This window comes from Oncorhynchus nerka, linkage group LG12 (assembly GCF_034236695.1).
Source record: "Oncorhynchus nerka isolate Pitt River linkage group LG12, Oner_Uvic_2.0, whole genome shotgun sequence".
NCBI lineage: Eukaryota > Metazoa > Chordata > Actinopteri > Salmoniformes > Salmonidae > Oncorhynchus > Oncorhynchus nerka.
In genome coordinates, this window is record NC_088407.1 from 80,921,970 (window position 1) to 80,946,511 (window position 24,542).

A 24,542-nucleotide genomic window follows, 5' to 3' on the forward strand; every position below is an offset into this window, starting at 1 on the left:
ACCCACGTAGACACAAACGCGTGCACACACACACACACGTGTCACGCACACACACCCACACAAACACGTACACACACACACACAGAAACACACACACGTTAGGCTGACCAGCTCCTTGTTGTAGTTCTGAGCAGTACATTCTATCTGATAGTGCCCTGTCTTAATGTGACCCTGCTTCTCACAGCAGGACAATAATCCTGCAGCAACAGGAAATGTGAATTATTATGTGGATTATAATTCATGGTTGATACATTTTTCATCACAGCTTTGAGTACACTACAATTTTGCATTTCCTGCTGTTGTGATCCAATGAAAATAGCCGATCTGTATGTTCTGTTCACTTTCCCTGAGTGATTGGTCTTAACTAGTCTTTAAAATAGATATTCATCTTAATGAGACAAACCTGTATAAATAAAGGTTAAATGAAAAAGTGTGAGTGTACGAACGTATATTTAAGCATACACATTTCAAGTTAGGACTTGGCCTGTATCGAATTACTACCGTCGTAAACATTTACCTGCGACAAAGTCCCCGAAACCAATGGTTGTCAAGGTGATGACTACAAAGTAGAGGGACTCCAGGGCACTCCAGCCCTCAATATGTTTAAAGATGGCTGCCGGCAGCGCCACGAAGAGCAGACAGCCGAACAGGATGAAGAGAACGGTAGAGAGGACACGAATCTTGGTCTGACTAACATCCCACTGCTACAGAGAGAGAGGGGGGAGGGAGGGAGGGAGATAGATTAATAATCTATCTAACCATTATTCCAGCTAACTTCACACCACATTTCTCATGTACAGCAGTGACCTTGGGAAGAGTTGCAGAGTTAGCCAACTGGAGTCTGGGGATGATTAGGAGGTGGCCATGAGGGATGGTATTCCAGGCAATACTTTAGTGCTGTGGTGTCAAACTCATTTTGCCCCAGGGGCAGCATTCGATAATTGGCTGTCATTTCCTGCACTGATGTCTTATCATTTACACACGGTGTCATGTTTTTTTGTTTTAGTATGCTGCCTCCATTTAAAAAATAAAAATAAATCCTTGACAGGATAATTATTCCCCCCTTTGACTATACAATTTCGTCAATTCTGGGGGTTTCTACTCCCTAAATTGTTGACTGTTTTTGTGCAGTTAGCTAGCAGTGCTCCACTGTTAGCCAACAATGGCTAGTTTCTTACTGCTGATAAGAATGAATGATTTACATCATTTTTTTCCAGTCAGTTACTGAATTATTTAATGTAACAAATCAAACATTAAACCTGGTAAATAATTCATGTAGACCAGTGGTCACCAACCGGTCGGTCGATCGTGAAAGGTATTTCTAGTCGATCGCCAAACATTTCTGTATAAAAAACGACGATAACGACGATAAAGCATGTGTCTGAAGGTACAAACTCTGCCTTCCAGGAAGGCCCGGAGAGCAAATCAAGTGCACTATAGGCCTACTGCTGACCAATCGGATGGCTCAGATGACCGTGTCTGCAGTAACGTAGCAGGCGTTAAAGAAAGCTACAGTAAAGTTGATACTGTGAGATTTCAAAACTTTTAAAACCACGACTAGAGAGAGACTGTCAACGAACACAGAAAAGAGCTGGTGTTTTTATTAGTGAGTTTATGTTTACGTTCTTACTCAGCACTGTCAACACTTTGTAATCAACACTTTAATGAGCTATTCAAATGCACATTCTCCCTACTTCCACTCAGCACTACAACCAACACTGCAGCAGTAATGAATGAGAAGGAAAGTGTCTCTATAGGCTTGTGTTGTTATTATTAGCAGCTTGGGTCTTTTTTAATATCAAGGAATATTTCACTTTCTCTGTTCATAGGAGTAACAACATGAATTTGTGCATGAGCCATGAATTAATGCAGTGCGACTTGAGTGTCGCCTATCAGCTGGAAGACAGTGTCCCTTTTTGGTCAGTGTCAGCTGAGACTGACCATCAGATACAGACACCGTCAGCCCAGTAAAATATTTAAATGTATGCTCACTCAGCTGAGCCTCGCAAGTAATACAACAACTGATCTATTACCGTTGTTATCATATAGCATACCTCAAAAATGTGTTTGTGGTTTTTTTTTAATGGTCCAAACAACAATGCATTGGCAGGGAAATTCAAGCAAATTCAATATACACTAATAATGTATTGGGCCTATACCGTTTTAAATAGGTTCATGTTGCATAGGCTTTGGTTTTTAAGCACATTTGTTAATTAACACATTTTTAAACTAATTTTTGTTTCTTCAAAGTAGCCACACATTGCCTTGATGACAGCTTTGCACACCCTTGGAATTCTCTCAACCAGCTTCTCAACCAGCTTCCACCTGCATTGCTTGCTGTTTGGGGTTTTAGGCTGGGTTTCTGTACAGCACTTTGAGATATCAGCTGATGTACGAAGGGCTATATAAATACATTTGATTTGATTTGATTCACCTGGAATGCTTTTCCAATAGTCTTGAAGGAGTTAAATATGCTGAGCACTTGTTGGCTGCTCTTCCTTTACTCTGCTATCCAGCTCATCCCAAACCATCTCAATTGGATTGATGTTGGGTGATTGTGGATGCCAGGTCATCTGATGCAGCACTCCATCACTCTCCTTCTTGGTCAAATAGCCCTTACACAGCCTGGAGGTGTGTTGGGTCATTGTCCTGTTGAAAAACAAATGATAGTCCCACAAAGCGCAAACCAGATGGGATGGTGTATTGCTGCAGAATGATGTGGTAGCCATGCTGGTTAATTGTGCCTTGAATTCTAAATAAATCACTGACAGTGTCACCAGCAAAGCACCCCCACACCATCACACCTCCTCCTCCATGCTTCACGGTGGGAACCACACATGCGGACATCATCCTACTCTGCGTCTCACAAAGACACGGCGGTTGCAAACCAAAGGACAGATTTACACCAGTCTAATGTCCATTGCTCATGTTTCTTGGCCCAAGCAAGTCTCTTCTTTTTATTGGTGTACTTTAGTAGTGGTTTCTTTGCAGCATTTCGACCATGAAGGCCTGATTCACACAGTCTCCTCTGAACAGTTGATGTTGAGATGTGTCTGTCAATTGAACTCTGTGAAGCATTTATTTGGGCAGCAATTTCTGAGGCTGGTAACTCTAATGAACTTATCCTCGGCAGCAGAGGTAACTCTGGGTCTTCCTTTCCTGTGGCGGTCCTCATGAGAGCTAGTTTATCATAGCGCTGGACTTGAAGAAACTTTCAAAGTTCTTGAAATTCTCCGGATTGACTGACATTCATGTCTTAAGGTAATGATGGACTGTCGTTTCTCTTTGCTTATTTGAGCCCTTCTTGCCTGGTCTTTTACCAAATAGGTCTATCTTCTGTATACCACCCCTACCTTGTCACAACACAACTGATTGGCTCTAACGCTCTAACAAATTAACTTAAAAAGGAACACCTGTTAATTGAAATGCATTCCAGGTGACTACCTCATGAAGATAGTTGAGAGAATGCCAAGCGTGTGCAAATCTGTCATCAAGGCAAAGGGTGGCTACTTTTAAGAATCTAAAATATATTTGGATTTGTTTAACACTTTTTGGGTTACTACATGATTCCATATGTGTTATTTCATAGTTTTGATGTCTTCACTATTATTCTACAATGTAGAAAATAGTAAAAATCAAGAAAAACCTTTGATTGAGTAGATGTGTACAAACTTTTGACTGGTACTATATATATATATTAATAAGAATTATGATACATTTGTTGTTGTTGTTGTGATATATCTTTTTGTTGCTCCAACCACCCGCAGACTGGATTAGAAGCCTGGTGGGCCATATGTTTGACACCCCTGTTGTACAGTGTTGCTAACTGTAATGAAGTAATGGACAGTCATTTCAAAACCTCCTGACAGACAGGCCTCTACTCTCCTGGGATATAGAAGTAATTAAGAGTGGCTACACACATACACACACACACACACACACACACACACACACACACACACACACACACACACACACACACACACACACACACACACACACACACACACACACTCTACATGGACTCACCACAAACATCTTCTCGACCCTGGCGGTGGCCTTCCCAAAGATGGTTCCCAGTTGGTCTCCTACTCCAGCCAGCAGGAAGCCAAACAGAGGGATGCCCAGAAGGGCATAGATGATACAGAAGATACGCCCTCCTTCCGTATGGGGGGAAATGTTCCCAAATCCTGGAGAGGCGGAAGAAAGGCGGCATCTTTAAAAGACTGTGCAGTTGTTTATGTGTTCTATTTCCTTGTTATTCTACTAGTTATTTGATTGTTTAGTTCTTTGTCACTTAAATGTTTTCTTCGTCCGTAATACAGCAATTCTGTCTGGAAATGAAATCACTTGCAGAGTTGCTTCCTTTGGGAACAAGTGAATGTGATTTCCCTTTATAAGGAGGAAGACAAGGCAATAATAATATCCATTAGCTACAGCTAGGTTTACACTATTCACTCTTTCTCTTTTGTCTCTCTCTCTTTCCTTCCCTTTCTCCCCTGTGTCCTTAGGGTGGGTCACCAACCAATTAGTCCTAGACTTTAACCTCCACCTCTCCCTCTCCCCCTCCATCCCTCCACCTCTTGTTAGAGGCCCCACCCAGTCTTTTTGAAGTGCAATTAGATCCCAGGTCCTTGGGGAGTGAAGGGAGAACAGAGAGATAATAGGAAGGATAGAATCATGAAAATTGATTTACAGAAGAACGTTGTAATGACGACTGTACTTAGAGGGTAAATGAGATGTTCGACACACACACACACACACACACACACACACACACACACACACACACACACACACACACACACACACACACACACACACACACACACACACACACTTACCGATAGTAGTGATGACAGTTCCAGCGAAGAAGAAAGACGAGCTTAGGTCCCAGAGGCTGCTGTGATTGGTCAGAGTCCCGGCTGGGTTCACCCCTGAACGGATCGCTGACACCACTTGCTGTGGATGAGACACACACATAGACCATGTCTGAATACCAATACTTAATTCTAAATAGTAGGTTGACTGGGTACGCAGAAATAAAGTTGAAGTGGGAAGTACTTAGGTTGGAGACATTAAAACTCGTTTTTCATCCACTGCACAAATTTCTTGTTCACAAACTATAGTTTTGGCAAGTCGGTTAGGACATCTGCTTTGTGCATGACACAAGTAATTTTTCTAACAGTTGTTTACAGACAGATTATTTCACTTATAATTCACTGTATCACAATTCCAGTGGGTCAGAAGTTTACATACACTAAGTTGCCTGTGCCTTTAAACAGCTTGGAAAATTCCAGAAAATGATGTCATGGCTTTACAAGCTTCTGATCAATTATTTCAATTAGCCTGAGTCAATTGGAGGTGTACCTGTGGATGTATTTCAAGGCCTACCTTCAAACTCAGTGCCTCTTTGCTTGACATCATGGGAAAATCAAAAGAAATCAGCCAAGATCTCAGAAAAAAATCTGGTTCATCTCTTGGAGCAATTTCCAAAGGCCTGAAGGTACCACGTTCATCTGTACAAACAATAGTACGCAAGTATAAACACCATGGGACCACGCAGCCGTCATACCGCTCAGGAAGGAGACACGTTCTGTCTCCTAGAGATGAACGTACTTTGGTGCGAAAAGTGCAAATCAATCCCAGAACAACAGCAAAGGACCTTGTGAAGATGCTGGAGGAAACAGGTACAAACATATCTATATCCACAGTAAAACGAGTCCTATATCGACATAACCTGAAAGGCCGCTCAGTAAGGAAGAAGCCACTGCTCCAAAACCACCATAAAAAAGCCAGACTACGGTTAGCAACTGCACATGGGGACAAAGATTGTACTTTCTGGAGAAATGTCCTCTTCTCTGATGAAACAAAAATATATCTGTTTGGCCATAATGACCATTGTTATGGTTGGAGGAAAAATGGGGAGGCTTGCAAGCCGAATAACACCATCCCAACCATGAAGCACGGGAGTGGCAGCATCATGCTGTGGAGGTGCTTTGCTGCAGGAGGGACTGGTGCACTTCACAAAATAGATGGCATCATGAAGAGGGACAATTATGGGGATATATTGAAGCAACATTTCAAGACATCAATCAGGAAGTCAAAGCTTGGTCGCAAATGTGTCTTCCAAACGGACAATGACCCCAAGCACACTTCCAAAGTTGTGGCAAAATGGCTTAAGGACAACAAAGTCAAGGTATTGGAGTGGCCATCACACAACCCTGACCTCAATCCTATAGAAAATGTGTGGACAGAACTGAAAAAGCGTGTGCGAGCAAGGAGGCCTACAAACCTGACTCAGTTACACCAGCTCTGTCAGGAGGAATGGGCCAAAATTCACCCAACTTATTGTGGGAAGCTTGTGGAAGGCTACCTGTAACGTTTGACCCAAGTTAAACATTTTAAACACACACACACACACACACACACACACACACACACACACACACACACACTATTGTTTTCTGGTTCTTGCCTGTTCTTTAACGAGTAGACCAATATCTAGACACAAGGTTTTCAACAGCAGAAGAAAACAGTAAACCCTGTGTGTTCTGATGGTCTAATGGCTCTACTGGACATGAGCAGAGAAGGGAGAGCCAAACGACTGCTGGTTGCTTAATGTCACCTCTGTCAGACTGTGAGAAGAGTTAAAGCTGAGAACAACCTCGCCTCTGTCTGAGAGGAACTCTGACTCATCCTTGCGGCACACCGGTAGTTCATATCTCATTATGACATTGAATAGATTGGTAGTGCAGCTGTTAGCCCCAGTCTCAGTAATGGGATGACCAGGGAGTAGGCTCATTCCCTGACGAATTCAGCCTGCCACCATGTACAGTACATCTGTTACCATGGTCAGTGAGGTCACTCCAAGACCCAGAGTGGTTTTTAGTCCTTTTTAATCAACTTATTTATTTCCTGAAGCCACACTGTGACATCAGTGTGTGTTAAAACGTTAACATTTTGGAATTCACCACGCAAATCAGCACCAATGGTAGCAGAGATACATTCTTAATGAGTCACTCTGGCAATTAACATGATTACACACACACACAGACACACACACAAGCAGTAACAATGGTACCTTGACCAGTTCCTCCAGTTGGCTGTGGTTTACACAGGAGTGTGTAGAGAGGAAGTCTAGTTTCTGAGTCAGGATGGCCAGGCGCTGAGCACTGGAGAGAGAGGAGGATGACAGGTTTACAAAGAGATAAAGGAGGGATAGAGAGAGTGATGAGAGAGAGAGAGAGAGAGAGAGAGAGAGAGAGAGAGAGAGAGAGAGATTGTGTGCAGGGAGAGTGAGAGATAAATAGGAGAAAGAGGGAGAGATATGGAGAGAGAGAGAGAAACAGAGAGATGGATAGATACCTCTAGAGAGAGAGAGAGAGAGACAGAGACACAGAGAGATGGATAGATACCTCTCATGGGGTTGTTCCTGGGCTTTGAACATGGATAGATTGAGAGCGAGAGGGGGGGATTGTGTGCAGGGAGAGGGAGAGAGAATGATAAATACCTCTCATGGGGTTGTTCTAGGGCCTTGAAGACGGCAGCTCCAACGACCAGGTAGAGCACCACCAGGAGGAAAATGGCCGACACCGTCTTCCACTTCATCACCGTGGCAATAGCCTGACACTCCTCTGTGGGGCTCAGTGTGATTGACTTGGCGGAGAAGGAGCGGCGGGGCTTGCTGCTGTGAGTGGCGGATTTGGGGTCCACTAGGTCAGGTGCTGCCACTATTTGGGCGATGGGGAGAAGAGATGATTAGTTGATTGATAACGTATTTTACAGTATCTTCTTTATTTCCTGTCAACAAACTCAGATAGTTCATACTTTAAATGAAGTTTCATTGATATGACATCTTGAAAGTCTTAAAGGGAAGTAGAAATTAGAAGGAGCCCGTGTGTGTCCATGTCTTAAAGGGAAGTGTGTGTCCATGTCTTAAAGGGAAGTGTGTGTCCATGTCTTAAAGGGAAGTGTGTGTCCATGTCTTAAAGGGAAGTGTGTGTCCATGTCTTAAAGGGAAGTGTGTGTCCATGTCTTAAAGGGAAGTGTGTGTCCATGTCTTAAAGGGAAGTGTGTGTCCATGTCTTAAAGGGAAGTGTGTGTCCATGTCTTAAAGGGAAGTGTGTGTCCATGTCTTAAAGGGAAGTGTGTGTCCATGTCTTAAAGGGAAGTGTGTGTCCATGTCTTAAAGGGAAGTGTGTGTCATGTCTTAAAGGGAAGTGTGTGTCCATGTCTTAAAGGGAAGTGTGTGTCCATGCTGTGCTGTGGCTGGTGAGTCATTGTTGTGTGGGTTTTCTCTATGTTTCTGTGTTGTGTAGGTCTGACACGTGCTCTTCTGCAGAAGGAGAAACACATTGGCTGTTTGTTCAGGAAATGCACCAATAAATAGTGTTGTGTGAGACACGGCCGTCGAGCAGCCGGGCTCTTAAACTGTTGTGGGCAATGTGAATCACACACATCAGCTATTCTGCAGCCTTCACCCTGTGTGTGTGTGTGTGTGTGTGTGTGTGTGTGTGTGTGTGTGTGTGTGTGTGTGTGTGTGTGTGTGTGTGTGTGTGTGTGTGTGTGTGTGTGTGAAATGTACCAATAAATAACGTTGTGTGGAACATGGCCGGGCTCTTAAACTGCTGCGCTAACGTATATCGTATAGCACGCCCCCATCTGCATCGACTGGGCTGTAGTGAAGAGGGTCAAAAGCTTCAAGTTCCTTGGTGTGCACATCACAGAGGACCTGACATGGACCCATCACACCTGCACTGGGGGTGAAGCAGGCGCAACAGTGCCACTTCAAACTCAGGGTACTGAAGAAATTTGGCATGGTCCCTAAGAACTTCTACAGCTGCACCATTGAGAGACTCTTGTCTGGCTGCATCACCGCCTGGTATGGCAACTGCACCGCCCTCAACCGCAAGGCTCTACAGAGGGTGGTGCGGACGGGCCAATACATCACTGGGGGTGAGCTCCCTGCCCTCCAGGTCATTTACACCGGAAGATCGTCAAAGACTCCAGTCACCCGAGCCACGGACTGTTCCCTCTGTTACCGAACAGGGTTTCCTGGAGCATCGGGTCTCAGACCAACAAGCTCTGACACAGCTTCTACCACCAGGCCAACAGACTGCTGAGCTGCTAACCCGAGCTGTCTACCTGCTCAGACCTGCACCGTAGAGATTATTTACATTGACTGTCCAAACATCCATACCTTACACACAGGGGTTCAATTGGACCAGGTGCTGGCGATTATGATCCAAATGAGAACCCAAAGCGGAACTGAGAACCGATACATTTGGTTACGCAAATTTGGAATTATCTAATGAAAAATTGTCGTCCACATTTAAATTTCCTCAGCAAACAACAAACTCAGACAACCCCATAGTAGAAAAGTTGACCTATTCGATTGGTCAGCTTGTCGCATTCTATGCGATAAAAGAATATTCCTCTCTATGTGCTTTCAAATTGAGAGTGCTGCACAGGGAGAGAAACATACATGCCCAGTCAACGTCGCTGCAGAAAAACACACCTTTGCAAGCAGTTTTGATGGACGCTGTTAATATAAAGGGGGAATCACATAACTTTCTAGAGTTACTAAACTTATTTCTCAAATCCCCAAAAGTTGTGAACTGCACCATTTTACAGTTTTTAGCAGAAGCATGATTTATATGTGTTAATCACTGGCCAGTGGAACCAATGATGTTAAATCAGGGGGACGTCCTGTGTGTGCATGCAGTAAAAATATATATAAATAGACCTGCTGGGCCTAGATGGACCCCCCCCCCCCCCCCCTTCAAGATAATGTAAAATTCTAACAGTGTAATTAATCCATTTCATATACGCTATCGCAAAAACAATAATTTGGTTGTGTTTATGAAGGTCTTATATAACATTAGAATAGGTTATATATACTTTTTTTCTGTTGTTATAACACAAGATCATTTTCACTAGTTTATGTTACTGAAGGATATGTGTAAAAAATAAAATAATAAACACTCAAAACACCCAAACCAAGTGTTCAACTAACTTATTCGTGGCCTTTGTTACTCTTATTGAACATTGATGCCACTTTGAACACATTTACGTGTGGTATGATTGTTATTTAGCCTCTTGCAGATCTGGACAAACGATCCAACTATTGTCACTATGAATGGTGGACAGAGGACAGGATAGACTGTAAGACTGGTAGACTATACTGACCTGTGGGTTAGTACAAGAGACTGGTAGACTATACTGACCTGTGGGTTAGTAAAAGAGACTGGTAGACTATACTGACCTGTGGGTTAGTAAAAGTTAGTTAGAATGGTAGACTATACTGACCTGCGGGTTAGTAAAAGAGACTGGTAGACTATACTGACCTGTGGGTTAGTAAAAGTTAGTTAGAATGGTAGACTATACTGACCTGTGGGTTAGTAAAAGAGACTGGTAGACTATACTGACCTGTGGGTTAGTAAAAGAGACTGGTAGACTATACTGACCTGTGGGTTAGTACAAGAGACTGGTAGACTATACTGACCTGTGGGTTAGTAAAAGAGACTGGTAGACTATACTGACCTGTGGTATAGTAAAAGAGACTGGTAGACTATACTGACCTGTGGGTTAGTAAAAGAGACTGGTAGACTATACTGACCTGTGGTATAGTAAAAGAGACTGGTAGACTATACTGACCTGTGGGTTAGTAAAAGAGACTGGTAGACTATACTGACCTGTGGGTTAGTAAAAGAGACTGGTAGACTATACTGACCTGTGGGTTAGTAAAAGAGACTGGTAGACTATACTGACCTGTGGGTTAGTAAAAGAGACTGGTAGACTATACTGACCTGTGGTATAGTAAAAGAGACTGGTAGACTATACTGACCTGTGGGTTAGTAAAAGAGACTGGTAGACTATACTGACCTGTGGGTTAGTAAAAGAGACTGGTAGACTATACTGACCTGTGGGTTAGTAAAAGAGACTGGTAGACTATACTGACCTGTGGGTTAGTAAAAGAGACTGGTAGACTATACTGACCTGTGGGTTAGTAAAAGAGACTGGTAGACTATACTGACCTGTGGGTTAGTAAAAGTTAGTTAGAATGGTAGACTATACTGACCTGCGGGTTAGTAAAAGAGACTGGTAGACTATACTGACCTGTGGGTTAGTAAAAGTTAGTTAGAATGGTAGACTATACTGACCTGTGGGTTAGTAAAAGAGACTGGTAGACTATACTGACCTGTGGGTTAGTAAAAGAGACTGGTAGACTATACTGACCTGTGGGTTAGTACAAGAGACTGGTAGACTATACTGACCTGTGGGTTAGTAAAAGAGACTGGTAGACTATACTGACCTGTGGTATAGTAAAAGAGACTGGTAGACTATACTGACCTGTGGGTTAGTAAAAGAGACTGGTAGACTATACTGACCTGTGGTATAGTAAAAGAGACTAGACTATACTGACCTGTGGGTTAGTAAAAGAGACTGGTAGACTATACTGACCTGTGGGTTAGTAAAAGAGACTGGTAGACTATACTGACCTGTGGGTTAGTAAAAGAGACTGGTAGACTATACTGACCTGTGGGTTAGTAAAAGAGACTGGTAGACTATACTGACCTGTGGGTTAGTAAAAGTTAGTTAGAATGGTAGACTATACTGACCTGCGGGTTAGTAAAAGAGACTGGTAGACTATACTGACCTGTGGGTTAGTAAAAGAGACTGGTAGACTATACTGACCTGTGGGTTAGTACAAGTTAGTTAGAATGGTAGACTATACTGACCTGTGGGTTAGTAAAAGTTAGTTAGAATGGTAGACTATACTGACCTGTGGGTTAGTAAAAGAGACTGGTAGACTATACTGACCTGTGGGTTAGTACAAGTTAGTTAGAATGGTAGACTATACTGACCTGTGGGTTAGTAAAAGTTAGTTAGAATGGTAGACTATACTGACCTGTGGGTTAGTAAAAGAGACTGGTAGACTATACTGACCTGTGGGTTAGTAAAAGAGACTGGTAGACTATACTGACCTGTGGGTTAGTACAAGTTAGTTAGAATGGTAGACTATACTGACCTGTGGGTTAGTACAAGTTAGTTAGAATGGTAGACTATACTGACCTGTGGGTTAGTAAAAGTTAGTTAGAATGGTAGACTATACTGACCTGTGGGTTAGTAAAAGAGACTGGTAGACTATACTGACCTGTGGGTTAGTACAAGTTAGTTAGAATGGTAGACTATACTGACCTGTGGGTTAATAAAAGTGAGTTAGACTGGTAGACTATACTGACCTGTGGGTTAGTAAAAGAGACTGGTAGACTATACTGACCTGTGGGTTAGTAAAAGTTAGTTAGACTGGTAGACTATACTGACCTGTGGGTTAGTAAAAGAGACTGGTAGACTATACTGACCTGTGGGTTAGTAAAAGTTAGTTAGACTGGTAGACTATACTGACCTGTGGGTTAGTAAAAGAGACTGGTAGACTATACTGACCTGTGGGTTAGTAAAAGTTAGTTAGACTGGTAGACTATACTGACCTGTGGGTTAGTAAAAGTTAGTTAGACTGGTAGACTATACTGACCTGTGGGTTAGTAAAAGTTATACTGGTAGACTATACTGACCTGTGGTATAGTAAAAGTTATACTGGTAGACTATACAGACCTGTGGTATAGTAAAAGTTAGACTGGTAGACTATACTGACCTGTGGGTTAGTACAAGTTAGTTAGAATGGTAGACTATACTGACCTGTGGGTTAATAAAAGTGAGTTAGACTGGTAGACTATACTGACCTGTGGGTTAGTAAAAGAGACTGGTAGACTATACTGACCTGTGGGTTAGTAAAAGTTAGTTAGACTGGTAGACTATACTGACCTGTGGGTTAGTAAAAGAGACTGGTAGACTATACTGACCTGTGGGTTAGTAAAAGTTAGTTAGACTGGTAGACTATACTGACCTGTGGGTTAGTAAAAGAGACTGGTAGACTATACTGACCTGTGGGTTAGTAAAAGTTAGTTAGACTGATAGACTATACTGACCTGTGGGTTAGTAAAAGTTAGTTAGACTGGTAGACTATACTGACCTGTGGGTTAGTAAAAGTTATACTGGTAGACTATACTGACCTGTGGTATAGTAAAAGTTATACTGGTAGACTATACAGACCTGTGGTATAGTAAAAGTTATACTGGTAGACTATACTGACCTGTGGTATAGTAAAAGTTAGACTGGTAGACTATACTGACCTGTGGTATAGAGTTAGAGTGGTAGACTATACTGACCTGTGGTATAGTAAAAGTTAGACTGGTAGACTATACTGACCTGTGGGTTAGTAAAAGTTAGACTGGTAGACTCTACTGACCTGTGGGTTAGTAAAAGTTAGACTGGTAGACTATACTGACCTGTGGTATAGTAAAAGTTATACTGGTAGACTATACTGACCTGTGGTATAGTAAAAGTTATACTGGTAGACTATACTGACCTGTGGTATAGTAAAAGTTAGACTGGTAGACTATACTGACCTGTGGTATAGAGTTAGAGTGGTAGACTATACTGACCTGTGGTATAGTAAAAGTTAGACTGGTAGACTCTACTGACCTGTGGGTTAGTAAAAGTTAGACTGGTAGACTCTACTGACCTGTGGGTTAGTAAAAGTTAGACTGGTAGACTATTCTGACCTGTGGTATAGTAAAAGTTAGACTGGTAGACTATACTGACCTGTGGTATAGTAAAAGTTAGACTGGTAGACTATACTGACCTGTGGTATAGTAAAAGAGACTGGTAGACTATACTGACCTGTGGTATAGTAAAAGTTAGACTGGTAGACTATACTGACCTGTGGTATAGTAAAAGTTAGACTGGTAGACTCTACTGACCTGTGGGTTAGTAAAAGTTAGACTGGTAGACTATACTGACCTGTGGTATAGTAAAAGTTAGACTGGTAGACTATACTGACCTGTGGTATAGTAAAAGTTAGACTGGTAGACTATACTGACCTGTGGTATAGTAAAAGAGACTGGTAGACTATACTGACCTGTGGGTTAGTAAAAGAGACTGGTAGACTATACTGACCTGTGGTATAGTAAAAGAGACCGGTAGACTATACTGACCTGTGGGTTAGTAAAAGAGACTGGTAGACTATACTGACCTGTGGGTTAGTAAAAGTTAGACTGGTAGACTATACTGACCTGTGGGTTAGTAAAAGAGACTGGTAGACTATACTGACCTGTGGGTTAGTAAAAGTTAGACTGGTAGACTATACTGACCTGTGGGTTAGTAAAAGAGACTGGTAGACTATACTGACCTGTGGGTTAGTAAAAGAGACTGGTAGACTATACTGACCTGTGGGTTAGTAAAAGAGACTGGTAGACTATACTGACCTGTGGTATAGTAAAAGTTAGACTGGTAGACTATACTGACCTGTGGTATAGTAAAAGAGACCGGTAGACTATACTGACCTGTGGTATAGTAAAAGTTAGACCGGTAGACTATACTGACCTGTGGTATAGTAAAAGTTATACTGGTAGACTATACTGACCTGTGGTATAGTAAAAGAGACCGGTAGACTATACTGACCTGTGGGTTAGTACAAGAGACTGGTAGACTATACTGACCTGTGGGTTAGTAAAAGAGACTGGTAGACTATACTGACCTGTGGGTTAGTACAAGAGACTGGTAGACTATACTGACCTGTGGGTTAGTAAAAGAGACTGGTAGACTATACTGACCTGTGGTATAGTAAAAGTTATACTGGTAGACTATACTGACCTGTGGTATAGTAAAAGAGACCGGTAGACTATACTGACCTGTGGGTTAGTACAAGAGACTGGTAGACTATACTGACCTGTGGGTTAGTAAAAGAGACTGGTAGACTATACTGACCTGTGGGTTAGTACAAGAGACTGGTAGACTATACTGACCTGTGGGTTAGTAAAAGAGACCGGTAGACTATACTGACCTGTGGGTTAGTAAAAGAGACTGGTAGACTATACTGACCTGTGGGTTAGTAAAAGAGACTGGTAGACTATACTGACCTGTGGTATAGTAAAAGAGACTGGTAGACTATACTGACCTGTGGTATAGTAAAAGAGACTGGTAGACTATACTGACCTGTGGGTTAGTAAAAGTTAGATTGGTAGACTATACTGACCTGTGGGTTAGTAAAAGAGACTGGTACACTATACTGACCTGTGGGTTAGTAAAAGAAACTGGTAGACTATACTGACCTGTGGGTTAGTAAAAGTTAGACTGGTAGACTATACTGACCTGTGGGTTAGTAAAAGAGACTGGTAGACTATACTGACCTGTGGGTTAGTAAAAGTTAGAGTGGTAGACTATACTGACCTGTGGGTTAGTAAAAGAGACTGGTAGACTATACTGACCTGTGGGTTAGTAAAAGAGACTGGTAGACTATACTGACCTGTGGGTTAGTAAAAGTTAGACTGGTAGACTATACTGACCTGTGGGTTAGTAAAAGAGACTGGTAGACTATACTGACCTGTGGGTTAGTAAAAGAGACTGGTAGACTATACTGACCTGTGGGTTAGTAAAAGAGACTGGTAGACTATACTGACCTGTGGGTTAGTAAAAGAGACTGGTAGACTATACTGACCTGTGGGTTAGTACAAGAGACTGGTAGACTATACTGACCTGTGGGTTAGTAAAAGAGACCGGTAGACTATACTGACCTGTGGGTTAGTAAAAGAGACTGGTAGACTATACTGACCTGTGGTATAGTAAAAGAGACTGGTAGACTATACTGACCTGTGGTATAGTAAAAGAGACTGGTAGACTATACTGACCTGTGGGTTAGTAAAAGTTAGATTGGTAGACTATACTGACCTGTGGGTTAGTAAAAGAGACTGGTACACTATACTGACCTGTGGGTTAGTAAAAGAGACTGGTAGACTATACTGACCTGTGGGTTAGTAAAAGTTAGACTGGTAGACTATACTGACCTGTGGGTTAGTAAAAGAGACTGGTAGACTATACTGACCTGTGGGTTAGTAAAAGTTAGAGTGGTAGACTATACTGACCTGTGGGTTAGTAAAAGAGAGAGACTATACTGACCTGTGGGTTAGTAAAAGAGACTGGTAGACTATACTGACCTGTGGGTTAGTAAAAGTTAGACTGGTAGACTATACTGACCTGTGGGTTAGTAAAAGAGACTGGTAGACTATACTGACCTGTGGGTTAGTAAAAGAGACTGGTAGACTATACTGACCTGTGGGTTAGTAAAAGAGACTGGTAGACTATACTGACCTGTGGGTTAGTAAAAGAGACTGGTAGACTATACTGACCTGTGGGTTAGTACAAGAGACTGGTAGACTATACTGACCTGTGGGTTAGTAAAAGAGACCGGTAGACTATACTGACCTGTGGGTTAGTAAAAGAGACTGGTAGACTATACTGACCTGTGGGTTAGTAAAAGAGACTGGTAGACTATACTGACCTGTGGTATAGTAAAAGAGACTGGTAGACTATACTGACCTGTGGTATAGTAAAAGAGACTGGTAGACTATACTGACCTGTGGGTTAGTAAAAGTTAGATTGGTAGACTATACTGACCTGTGGGTTAGTAAAAGAGACTGGTACACTATACTGACCTGTGGGTTAGTAAAAGAGACTGGTAGACTATACTGACCTGTGGGTTAGTAAAAGTTAGACTGGTAGACTATACTGACCTGTGGGTTAGTAAAAGAGACTGGTAGACTATACTGACCTGTGGGTTAGTAAAAGTTAGAGTGGTAGACTATACTGACCTGTGGGTTAGTAAAAGAGACTGGTAGACTATACTGACCTGTGGGTTAGTAAAAGAGACTGGTAGACTATACTGACCTGTGGGTTAGTAAAAGTTAGACTGGTAGACTATACTGACCTGTGGGTTAGTAAAAGAGACTGGTACACTATACTGACCTGTGGGTTAGTAAAAGAGACTGGTAGACTATACTGACCTGTGGGTTAGTAAAAGAGACTGGTAGACTATACTGACCTGTGGGTTAGTAAAAGAGACTGGTAGACTATACTGACCTGTGGGTTAGTAAAAGTTAGCACATGGAAATGCGTAATGCATAAGGGAAGTATGAATACACCTTGATAAAGCAGATGAGGAAATGAGGATGGAAGAACCTGTAAAAGAGTGAATGTTAACCAATAAAAACCACACAACCCTCCCCTGTGACCAATAGAAAACCACACAACCCTCCCCTTTGACCAATAGAAAACCACACAACCCTCCCCTGTGACCAATAGAAAACCACACAACCCTCCCCTGTGACCAATAGAAAACCACACAACTCTACCCTATATAGACTGACCTGTGGTATAGTAAAAGAGACTGGTAGAGAGAGAGAGAGAGAGAGAGAGAGAGAGAGAGAGTTGTAATGATGTGCAAATAGTTAAAGTACAAAAGGGAAAATAAATAAACATAAATATGGGTTGTATTTACAATGGTGTTTGTTCTTCACTGGTTGCCCTTCCTGCTGTGATTGCACACTATTTCACCCAATTCAGATGGAAGTTTATAAAAATGTATTGAGGAAAAGGCCTTTTTAAATGCCTAATGAGTTTATGACTGTTTTACCCCAACTCCATGATCACCCAAAGTGCAAGGCCTAAACGTGTATTTTTAAACAAGAAATGCTTGAACTGGTTGAATCAACGTTGTTTCCATGTCGTGTTGACAAAAAAATGCAATGCGACGACGTTGAATTAACGTGGAAAACTGATTGGATTTGCAAAAAGTTATCAAGGTAAGGCAATTTTTTTCACCCAATTTTTAACCTAAATCCAATGACATTATGACACTTTTTGTTGATTTCATGTTGAAATCAAGTCAATTGACAACTCAACCAAAAATACATCTAAACTAGATGTTGAACTGACGCTACTGAACATGTCCAGGCGATTCAGTCTCAATCACATGGGCCTACAATAAATGCTTATTATTATTTAAATAATATTGTAAATGTGCAGAGAAATCCACTTAATACGCGTGTTTGCACTGATCTAGGGACAGGATATGCTATGCCCGCGCGCAGAACGCTGCACCTGTCCTTCACACGCACGCAATAGCGCTGTGCTGCATGATACAAATGTAGTTTTCTGGAAGATAAAAAGTACCTAATCAGTTTTAGCCTTCCTAAAGTAGGCCTATGTGTGTACAAATGGTAGACCCGCGGTCTAAGTAGAGTAGGAAACTCACAAGCTACCACAATAACAGAATCTACCAAAACGCACACAAAAAAAATAAACAAAATCCAAACATCTACGAAACAGAAACGTTGTGCAGTGGGTACTTTTCATGGTCTAATCTTGTCTCACCACAGAGAAGCAGCAGGCAGTCCTGTCCTCTGAAGGGGAATCCGTATCAGAATGAACAATAGTACAGTAAATTGTTCAGTACTTTCATACCATAGTCTATATACAGTCTACACAGGGCAGCTGCCGGCCCTCCCTCTATAAGAGATATAAGATATTGAATAAAGGGGAATCATAACCCTGTCTGTGTCCTCTTACACAAGCAAGCACACGTAGCCTACAGTACATGCGCGCACCTAAACGCACACAGCGGTCCATTGGCGCACCTACACACACCGGTCCAGTAAACGTTAAAGACCGCCACTTACTTATTCTCTAGCCGATGCCCTCTGCTCTCCGCTCCTCACAAGACGTTCTCTCCGTGATTAGTGGAATGTTTTCTCTTATTTTCCCGTTTCTCTTCTTCTCTTTGTTTGCCTATGTTGGTGTTCACACGCAGGTGCATGCAGGGCGGACGTTTCCACATGGCACCACAGCCAAGACCTCTCTCTCGCTCTCTCTCTCTCTCTAGGTCTCTCTTTCTTTTGCTCTTTCTCTCTCTCGCGCTCTCTCTCTCTAGGTCTCTCATTCTTTTGCTCTTTCTCTCTCTCGCGCTCTCTCTCTCTAGGTCTCTCTTTCTTTTGCTCTTTCTCTCTCTTGCTCTCCCTCACACTCGCTGTCTTGCTCTCCCTCACTCTCGCTTTCTTGCTCTCCCTCACTCTATCTGTCTCTCTGTCTCTTTGTCAATTCAATTCAAGGGGCTTTATTGGCATGGGAAACATGTGTTAACATTGCCAAAGCAAGTGAGGTAGATAATATACAAAAGTGAAATAAGCAATACAAATTAACAGTAAACATTACACATACAGAAGTTTCAAAACAATAAAGACATTACAAATGTCATATTATATATATATAATATGTGGGGAGAACAAATATTTGATACACTGCCGATTTTGCAGGTTTTCTTACTTACAAAGCATGTGGAGGTCTGTAATTTTTACAACTGTGAGAGACGGAATCTAAAACAAAAATCCAGAAAATGACATTGTATGATTTTTAAGTAAATAATTTGCATTTTATTGCATGACATAAGCATTTGATACATCAGAAAAGCAGAACTTAATATTTGGTACAGAAACCTTTGTTTGCAATTACAGAGATCATACGTTTCCTGTAGTTCTTGACCAGGTTTGCACACACTGCATCAGGGATTTTGGCTCACTCCTCCATACAGACCTTCTTCAGATCCTTCAGGTTTCGGGGCTGTCGCTGGGCAATACGGACTTTCAGCTCCCTCCAAAGATTTTCTATTGGGTTCAGGTCTGGAGACTGCCTAGGCCACTCCAGGACCTTGAGATGCTTCTTACGGAGCCACACCTTAGTTGCCCTGGCTGTGTGTTTTGGGTCGTTGTCATGCTGTGTGTTTTGGGTCGTTGTCGTTGTCATGCTGGGGCCAAGATCTCGCGATACATGGCCCCATCCATCCTCCCCTCAATATGGTGCAGTCGTCCAGTCCCTTTTGCAGAAAAACATCCCCAAAGAATGATGTTTCCATCTCCATGCTTCACAGTTGGGATGGTGTTCTTGGGGTTCTATTCATCCTTCTTCTTCCTCCAAACACAGCGAGTGGAGTTTAGACCAAAAAGCTCGATTTTTGTCTCATCAGACCACATGACCTTCTCCCATTCCTCCTCTGGATCATCAAGATGGTCATGTTTTTTTTGTTAATTCTTTCCAATGTGTCAAGTAATTATCTTTTTGATTTCTCATGATTTGGTTGGGTCTAATTATGCTGCTGTCCTGGGGCTCTGTGGGGTGTGTTTGTGTTTGTGAACAGAGCCCCATGGCTTGGTTTTGGCTTTGTTATGGTAGGTTTGGGAATTGCTTCCTTTTAGGTGGTTGTAGAATTTAACGGCTCTTTTCTAGATTTGGATAATTAGTGGGTATCGGCCTAATTCTGCTCTGCATGCATTGCTTGGGGTTCTACGTTGTACACGGAGGATATTTTTGCAGAATTCTGCATGCAGAGTCTCAATTTGGTGTTTGTCCCATTTTGTGAAATCTTGATTGGTGAGCGGACCCCAGACCTCACAACCATGCTATCTATCTATCTATCTATCTATCTATCTATCTATCTATCTATCTATCTATCTATCTATCTATCTATCTATCTATCTATCTATCTATCTATCTATCTAGAGCAGAGAGAAGAGATAAGGAAAGCGGTAGGGGAGGAGAGGAGAGGATTGAAAGGGGGAGAGGTGAGGGAGGAGAGGAGAAAGGGGGAGAGGTGGGGGAGGAGAGGAGAAAGGGGGAGAGGTAGGGGGAGGAGAGGGGTAGAGGTAGGGAGGAGAGGAGGATGGGGTAGAGAGGTATGGGAGGAGAGGAGAAAAGGGGAGAGGTAGGGGAGGAGAGGATAAAGGGAGAGAGGTAGGGGAGGAGAGGAGAAAGGGAGAGAGGTAGGGGAGGAGAGGAGAAAGGGAGAGAGGTAGGGGAGGAGAGGAGAGGGGGAGAGGTAGGGGAGGAGAGGAGAAAGGGGGAGGTAGGGGAGGGAGAGGAGAAAGGGGGAGAGGTAGGAGAGGAGAGGAGAAATGGGGAGAGGTAGGGGAGGAGAGGAGAAAGGGGGAGAGGTAGGAGAGGAGAGGAGAAAGGGGGAGAGGTAGGGGAGGAGAGGAGAAAGGTAGGTACTATTCAATAGGTACTAATCTATGGATTTCACATGACTGGGAATACAGATATGCATCTAGTATGGGAGTGGATCAGAAAACCAGTCAGTATCTGGTGTGACCACTCATTCAGCGCGATACATCTCCTTAACATAGAGTTGGCTGTTGATTGTGGCCTGTGGAATGTTGTCCCACTAATCTTCAATGGCTGTGCGAAGTTGATGGACATTGACGTGAACTGGGCAGTGCTGGAGTACACGTCAATCCAGAGCATCCCAAACATGATCAATGGGTGACATGTCTGGTGAGTATGCAGACCATGGAAGAAATGGGACATTTTCAGCTTCCAGGAATTGTGTACAGATCATTGCGACATGGGGCCGTGCATTATCATACTGAAACATGAGGAGATGACAGCAGATGAATGACACGACAATAGGCCTCAGGATCTCATCATGGCACTCAAATTGCCATCGATGAAATGCAATTGTGTTCGTTGTCTGTAGCTTATGCCTGCCCATACCATAACCCTACCGCCACCATGGGGCACTCTGTTCACAACGTTGGCATCAGCAAACGGCTCGCCCACACGACGCCTTACATGCTGTCTGCCCTCTGCCAGGTACCGGTGAAACTGGGATTCATCTGTAAAGAGCACACTTCTCCAGAGTGCCAGTGGCCATTGAAGATTAGTATTTGCCCGCTGAAGTCGGTTACGACGCCGAACTGCAGTCAGGTCAAGACCCTGGTGAGGACGACGAACACACAGATGAGCTTCCCTGAGCCACAGTTTGTGCAGGAATTCTTTGGTTGTGCAAACCCACAGTTTAATCAGCTGTCCAGGTGGCTCGTCTCAGACCATCCCGCAAGTGAAGAACCCGGATGTGGAGGTACTGGGCTGGCGTGGTTGCACGTGGTCTGCGGTAATGAGGCCAGTTGGACGTACTGACAAATTATGTAAAACGACGTTGGAGGTGGCTTATGGTAGAGAAATTAACATACAATTATATGGCAACAGTTCTGGTGGACAATCCTGCTGTCAGCATGCCAACTGCACGCTCCCTCAAAACCAAGACATCTGTGGCATTGTGTTGTGTTACATAACTGCACATTTTAGAGTGGCCTTTTATTGTCCCCAGCACAAGGTGCACCTGTGTAATGATCATGCTGTTTAATCAGTTTCTTGATATGCCACACCTGTCAGGTGGATGGATTATCTTGACAAAGGAGAAATAAATGCTCACTAACAAGGATGTAAACAAATTTGTTGAGAATCTTTTTTGTGTGTGTATGGAACATTTCTGGGATCTTTTATTTCAGCTCATGAAACATGGGACCAACACACTACATGTTGCATGTATATTTTTGTTCAGTGTATTTGGATGATACTCTTATGTATGCTATTGCCCCTCCTTTTAAAACTGCATTGTGGGTTAATTAAGGGCTTGTAAGTAACTATTTGACTGTAAACGTTTGATAAAATTTGATTTGATTTGGCGGTGTCAAAACTACAGTCAGATTTTATAGCTATGTAGGAATCCTTTGTTGATATAAATCATGTGCTTTAATATGGGCAAAACGAAATACATGTTGTTTTCAAACTCTCTAAAGAATGTTTCAGATGAATTACACGTTCACTGATCAAACGTGTTCCCGCATATAAATACTGAGGCATTTGCATTGATATGGATGTGATGGATGTTAAAAAACATATAGAGCAAATCAAATCAAATGTATTTATATGGCCCTTTTTATATCAGCTGATGTCACAAAGTGCTGTACAGAAACAGCCTAAAACCCCAAACAGCCTAGAAAGGCAGGAACATAGGAAGAAACATAGAGAGGTACCAGGTTCTGAGGGGTGGCCAGTTCTCTTCTAGCTGTGCCGGGTGGAGATTATAAGAGTACATGGCCATTATGGCCAGATTTTTCTTCAAGATGTTGAAACATTCATAGATGACTAGCAATATCAAATAATAACCACAGTGGTTGTAGAGGGTGTAACAGGTTAGTACCTCAGGAGTAAATGTCAGTTGGCTTTTCATAGGTGAGCATTCAGGTCGAGACAGCAGGTGCGGTAGAGAGAGAGAGAATGAGAGAGCGAGAGTCGAAAACAGCAGGTCCAGGACAAGGTAGCACGTCCAGGTGAACAGGTCAGGGTTCCATAGCCACAGGCAGAACAGTTGAAACTGGAGCGGCAGCACGACATGGTGGACTGGGGACAGCCAGGTGTAAGGGTTTTCCTGTGGTGAAGGAGAAGCGGACCAAAATGGTTATTCATGTTCTTTAATAAAGGAACTAGACATGAAATAACTAACAAAACAATAAATGTGTGAAAACCTAAACAGTCCTATCTGGTGCAAACACAGAGACAGGAACAATCACCCACAAACACACAGTGAAACCCAGGCTACCTAAGTATGATTCTCAATCAGAGACAACTAATGACACCTGCCTCTGATTGAGAACCATACTAGGCCGAAATATAGAAATACCCAAAACCTAGAAAAACAAACATAGACTGCCCACCCAACTCACACCCTGACCATACTAAATAAATACAAAACAAAGGAAATAAAGGTCAGAATGTGACAGTACCCCCCCCCCCCCCCAAAGGTGCGGACTCCGGCCGCAAAACCTTGACCTATAGGGGAGGGTCTGGGTGGGCGTCTGTCCGCGGTGGCGGCTCTGGCGCGGGACGCGGACCCCACTTCACCATTGTCTTAGTCCGCCTCCGTGGCTCTCTAACCATGGCAACCCCTCTCAATGACCCCACTGGACAGAGGGGCAGCTCGGGACAGAGGGGCAGCTGCTCGGGACAGAGGTGCAGCAGCTCGGGACAGAGGGGCAGCAGCTCGGGACAGAGGGGCAGCAGCTCGGGACAGAGGGGCAGCTCGGGACAGAGGGGCAGCTCGGGACAGAGGGGCAGCTCGGGACAGAGGGGCTCTGGCGCCTCTGGGCTGAGGGGCTCTGGCGGCCCCTGGCTGACTGGCGGCACTGGCGGCCCCTGGCTGACTGGCGGCACTGGCGGCCCCTGGCTGACTGGCGGCACTGGCGGCCCCTGGCTGACTGGCGGCCCCTGGCTGACTGGCGGCACCTGGCTGACTGGCGGCACTGGCGGTCCCTGGCTGACTGGCGGCACAGATGGCGCTGGGCAGACGGGAAGCTCCGGCAACACTGGAGAGACGGGTAGCTCAAATGGCGCTGGGCAGACGGGAAGCTCCGGCAACTCTGGAGAGGAAGGCTCTGGCAGCGCTGGACTAAGGTGCTCTGGCGCCTCTGGAATGAGGGGCTCTTGCGCCTCTGGACTGAGGGGCGGGAGCTCTGGTAGCGCCGAACAGGCGGGAGACTCCGGCAGCGCTGGAGAGGAGGAAGGCTCCGGCAGCGCTGGACAGGCGGGAGCCCCTGTAAGGATGAGCCGGAGAGACAGCCTGGTGCGGGGGGCTGCCACCGGAGGGCTGGTGGGTGGAGGTGGTGACGGATAGACCGGACCGTGCAGGCGCACTGGAGCTCTTGAGCACCGAGCCTGCCCAATCCTACCTGGTTGCATGCTCCCGGTCGCCCTGCCAGTGCGGCAAGGTGGAATAGCCCGCACTGGGCTATGCAGGCGAACCGGGGACACCG

General features: G+C 43.7%; 1 protein-coding gene across 2 annotated transcripts in view; it reads right to left on the reverse strand.

The window, feature by feature from the left end:
- The window catches only part of LOC115123034 (potassium channel subfamily K member 2-like), a 36,609-nt gene extending 17,784 nt beyond the window's left edge, over window positions 1-18,825 (reverse strand). Inside the window, exons 1-6 of one of the 2 annotated variants that reach the window (XM_065025869.1) lie at window positions 18,579-18,825; window positions 7,514-7,733; window positions 7,085-7,175; window positions 4,845-4,962; window positions 4,030-4,190; window positions 518-704 (exon numbers count right to left, since the gene is read on the reverse strand). In XM_065025869.1, the coding sequence (XP_064881941.1) occupies window positions 518-704; window positions 4,030-4,190; window positions 4,845-4,962; window positions 7,085-7,175; window positions 7,514-7,733; window position 18,579 (778 nt within the window). In that variant the 5' untranslated portion in view covers window positions 18,580-18,825. Of the gene's footprint in view, window positions 1-517; window positions 705-4,029; window positions 4,191-4,844; window positions 4,963-7,084; window positions 7,176-7,513; window positions 7,734-18,273; window positions 18,415-18,578 lie in introns of those variants that run through there. The other variant, XM_065025870.1, reaches the window with a different exon arrangement.
- Between the last annotated feature and the right edge of the window lie 5,717 nt (window positions 18,826-24,542).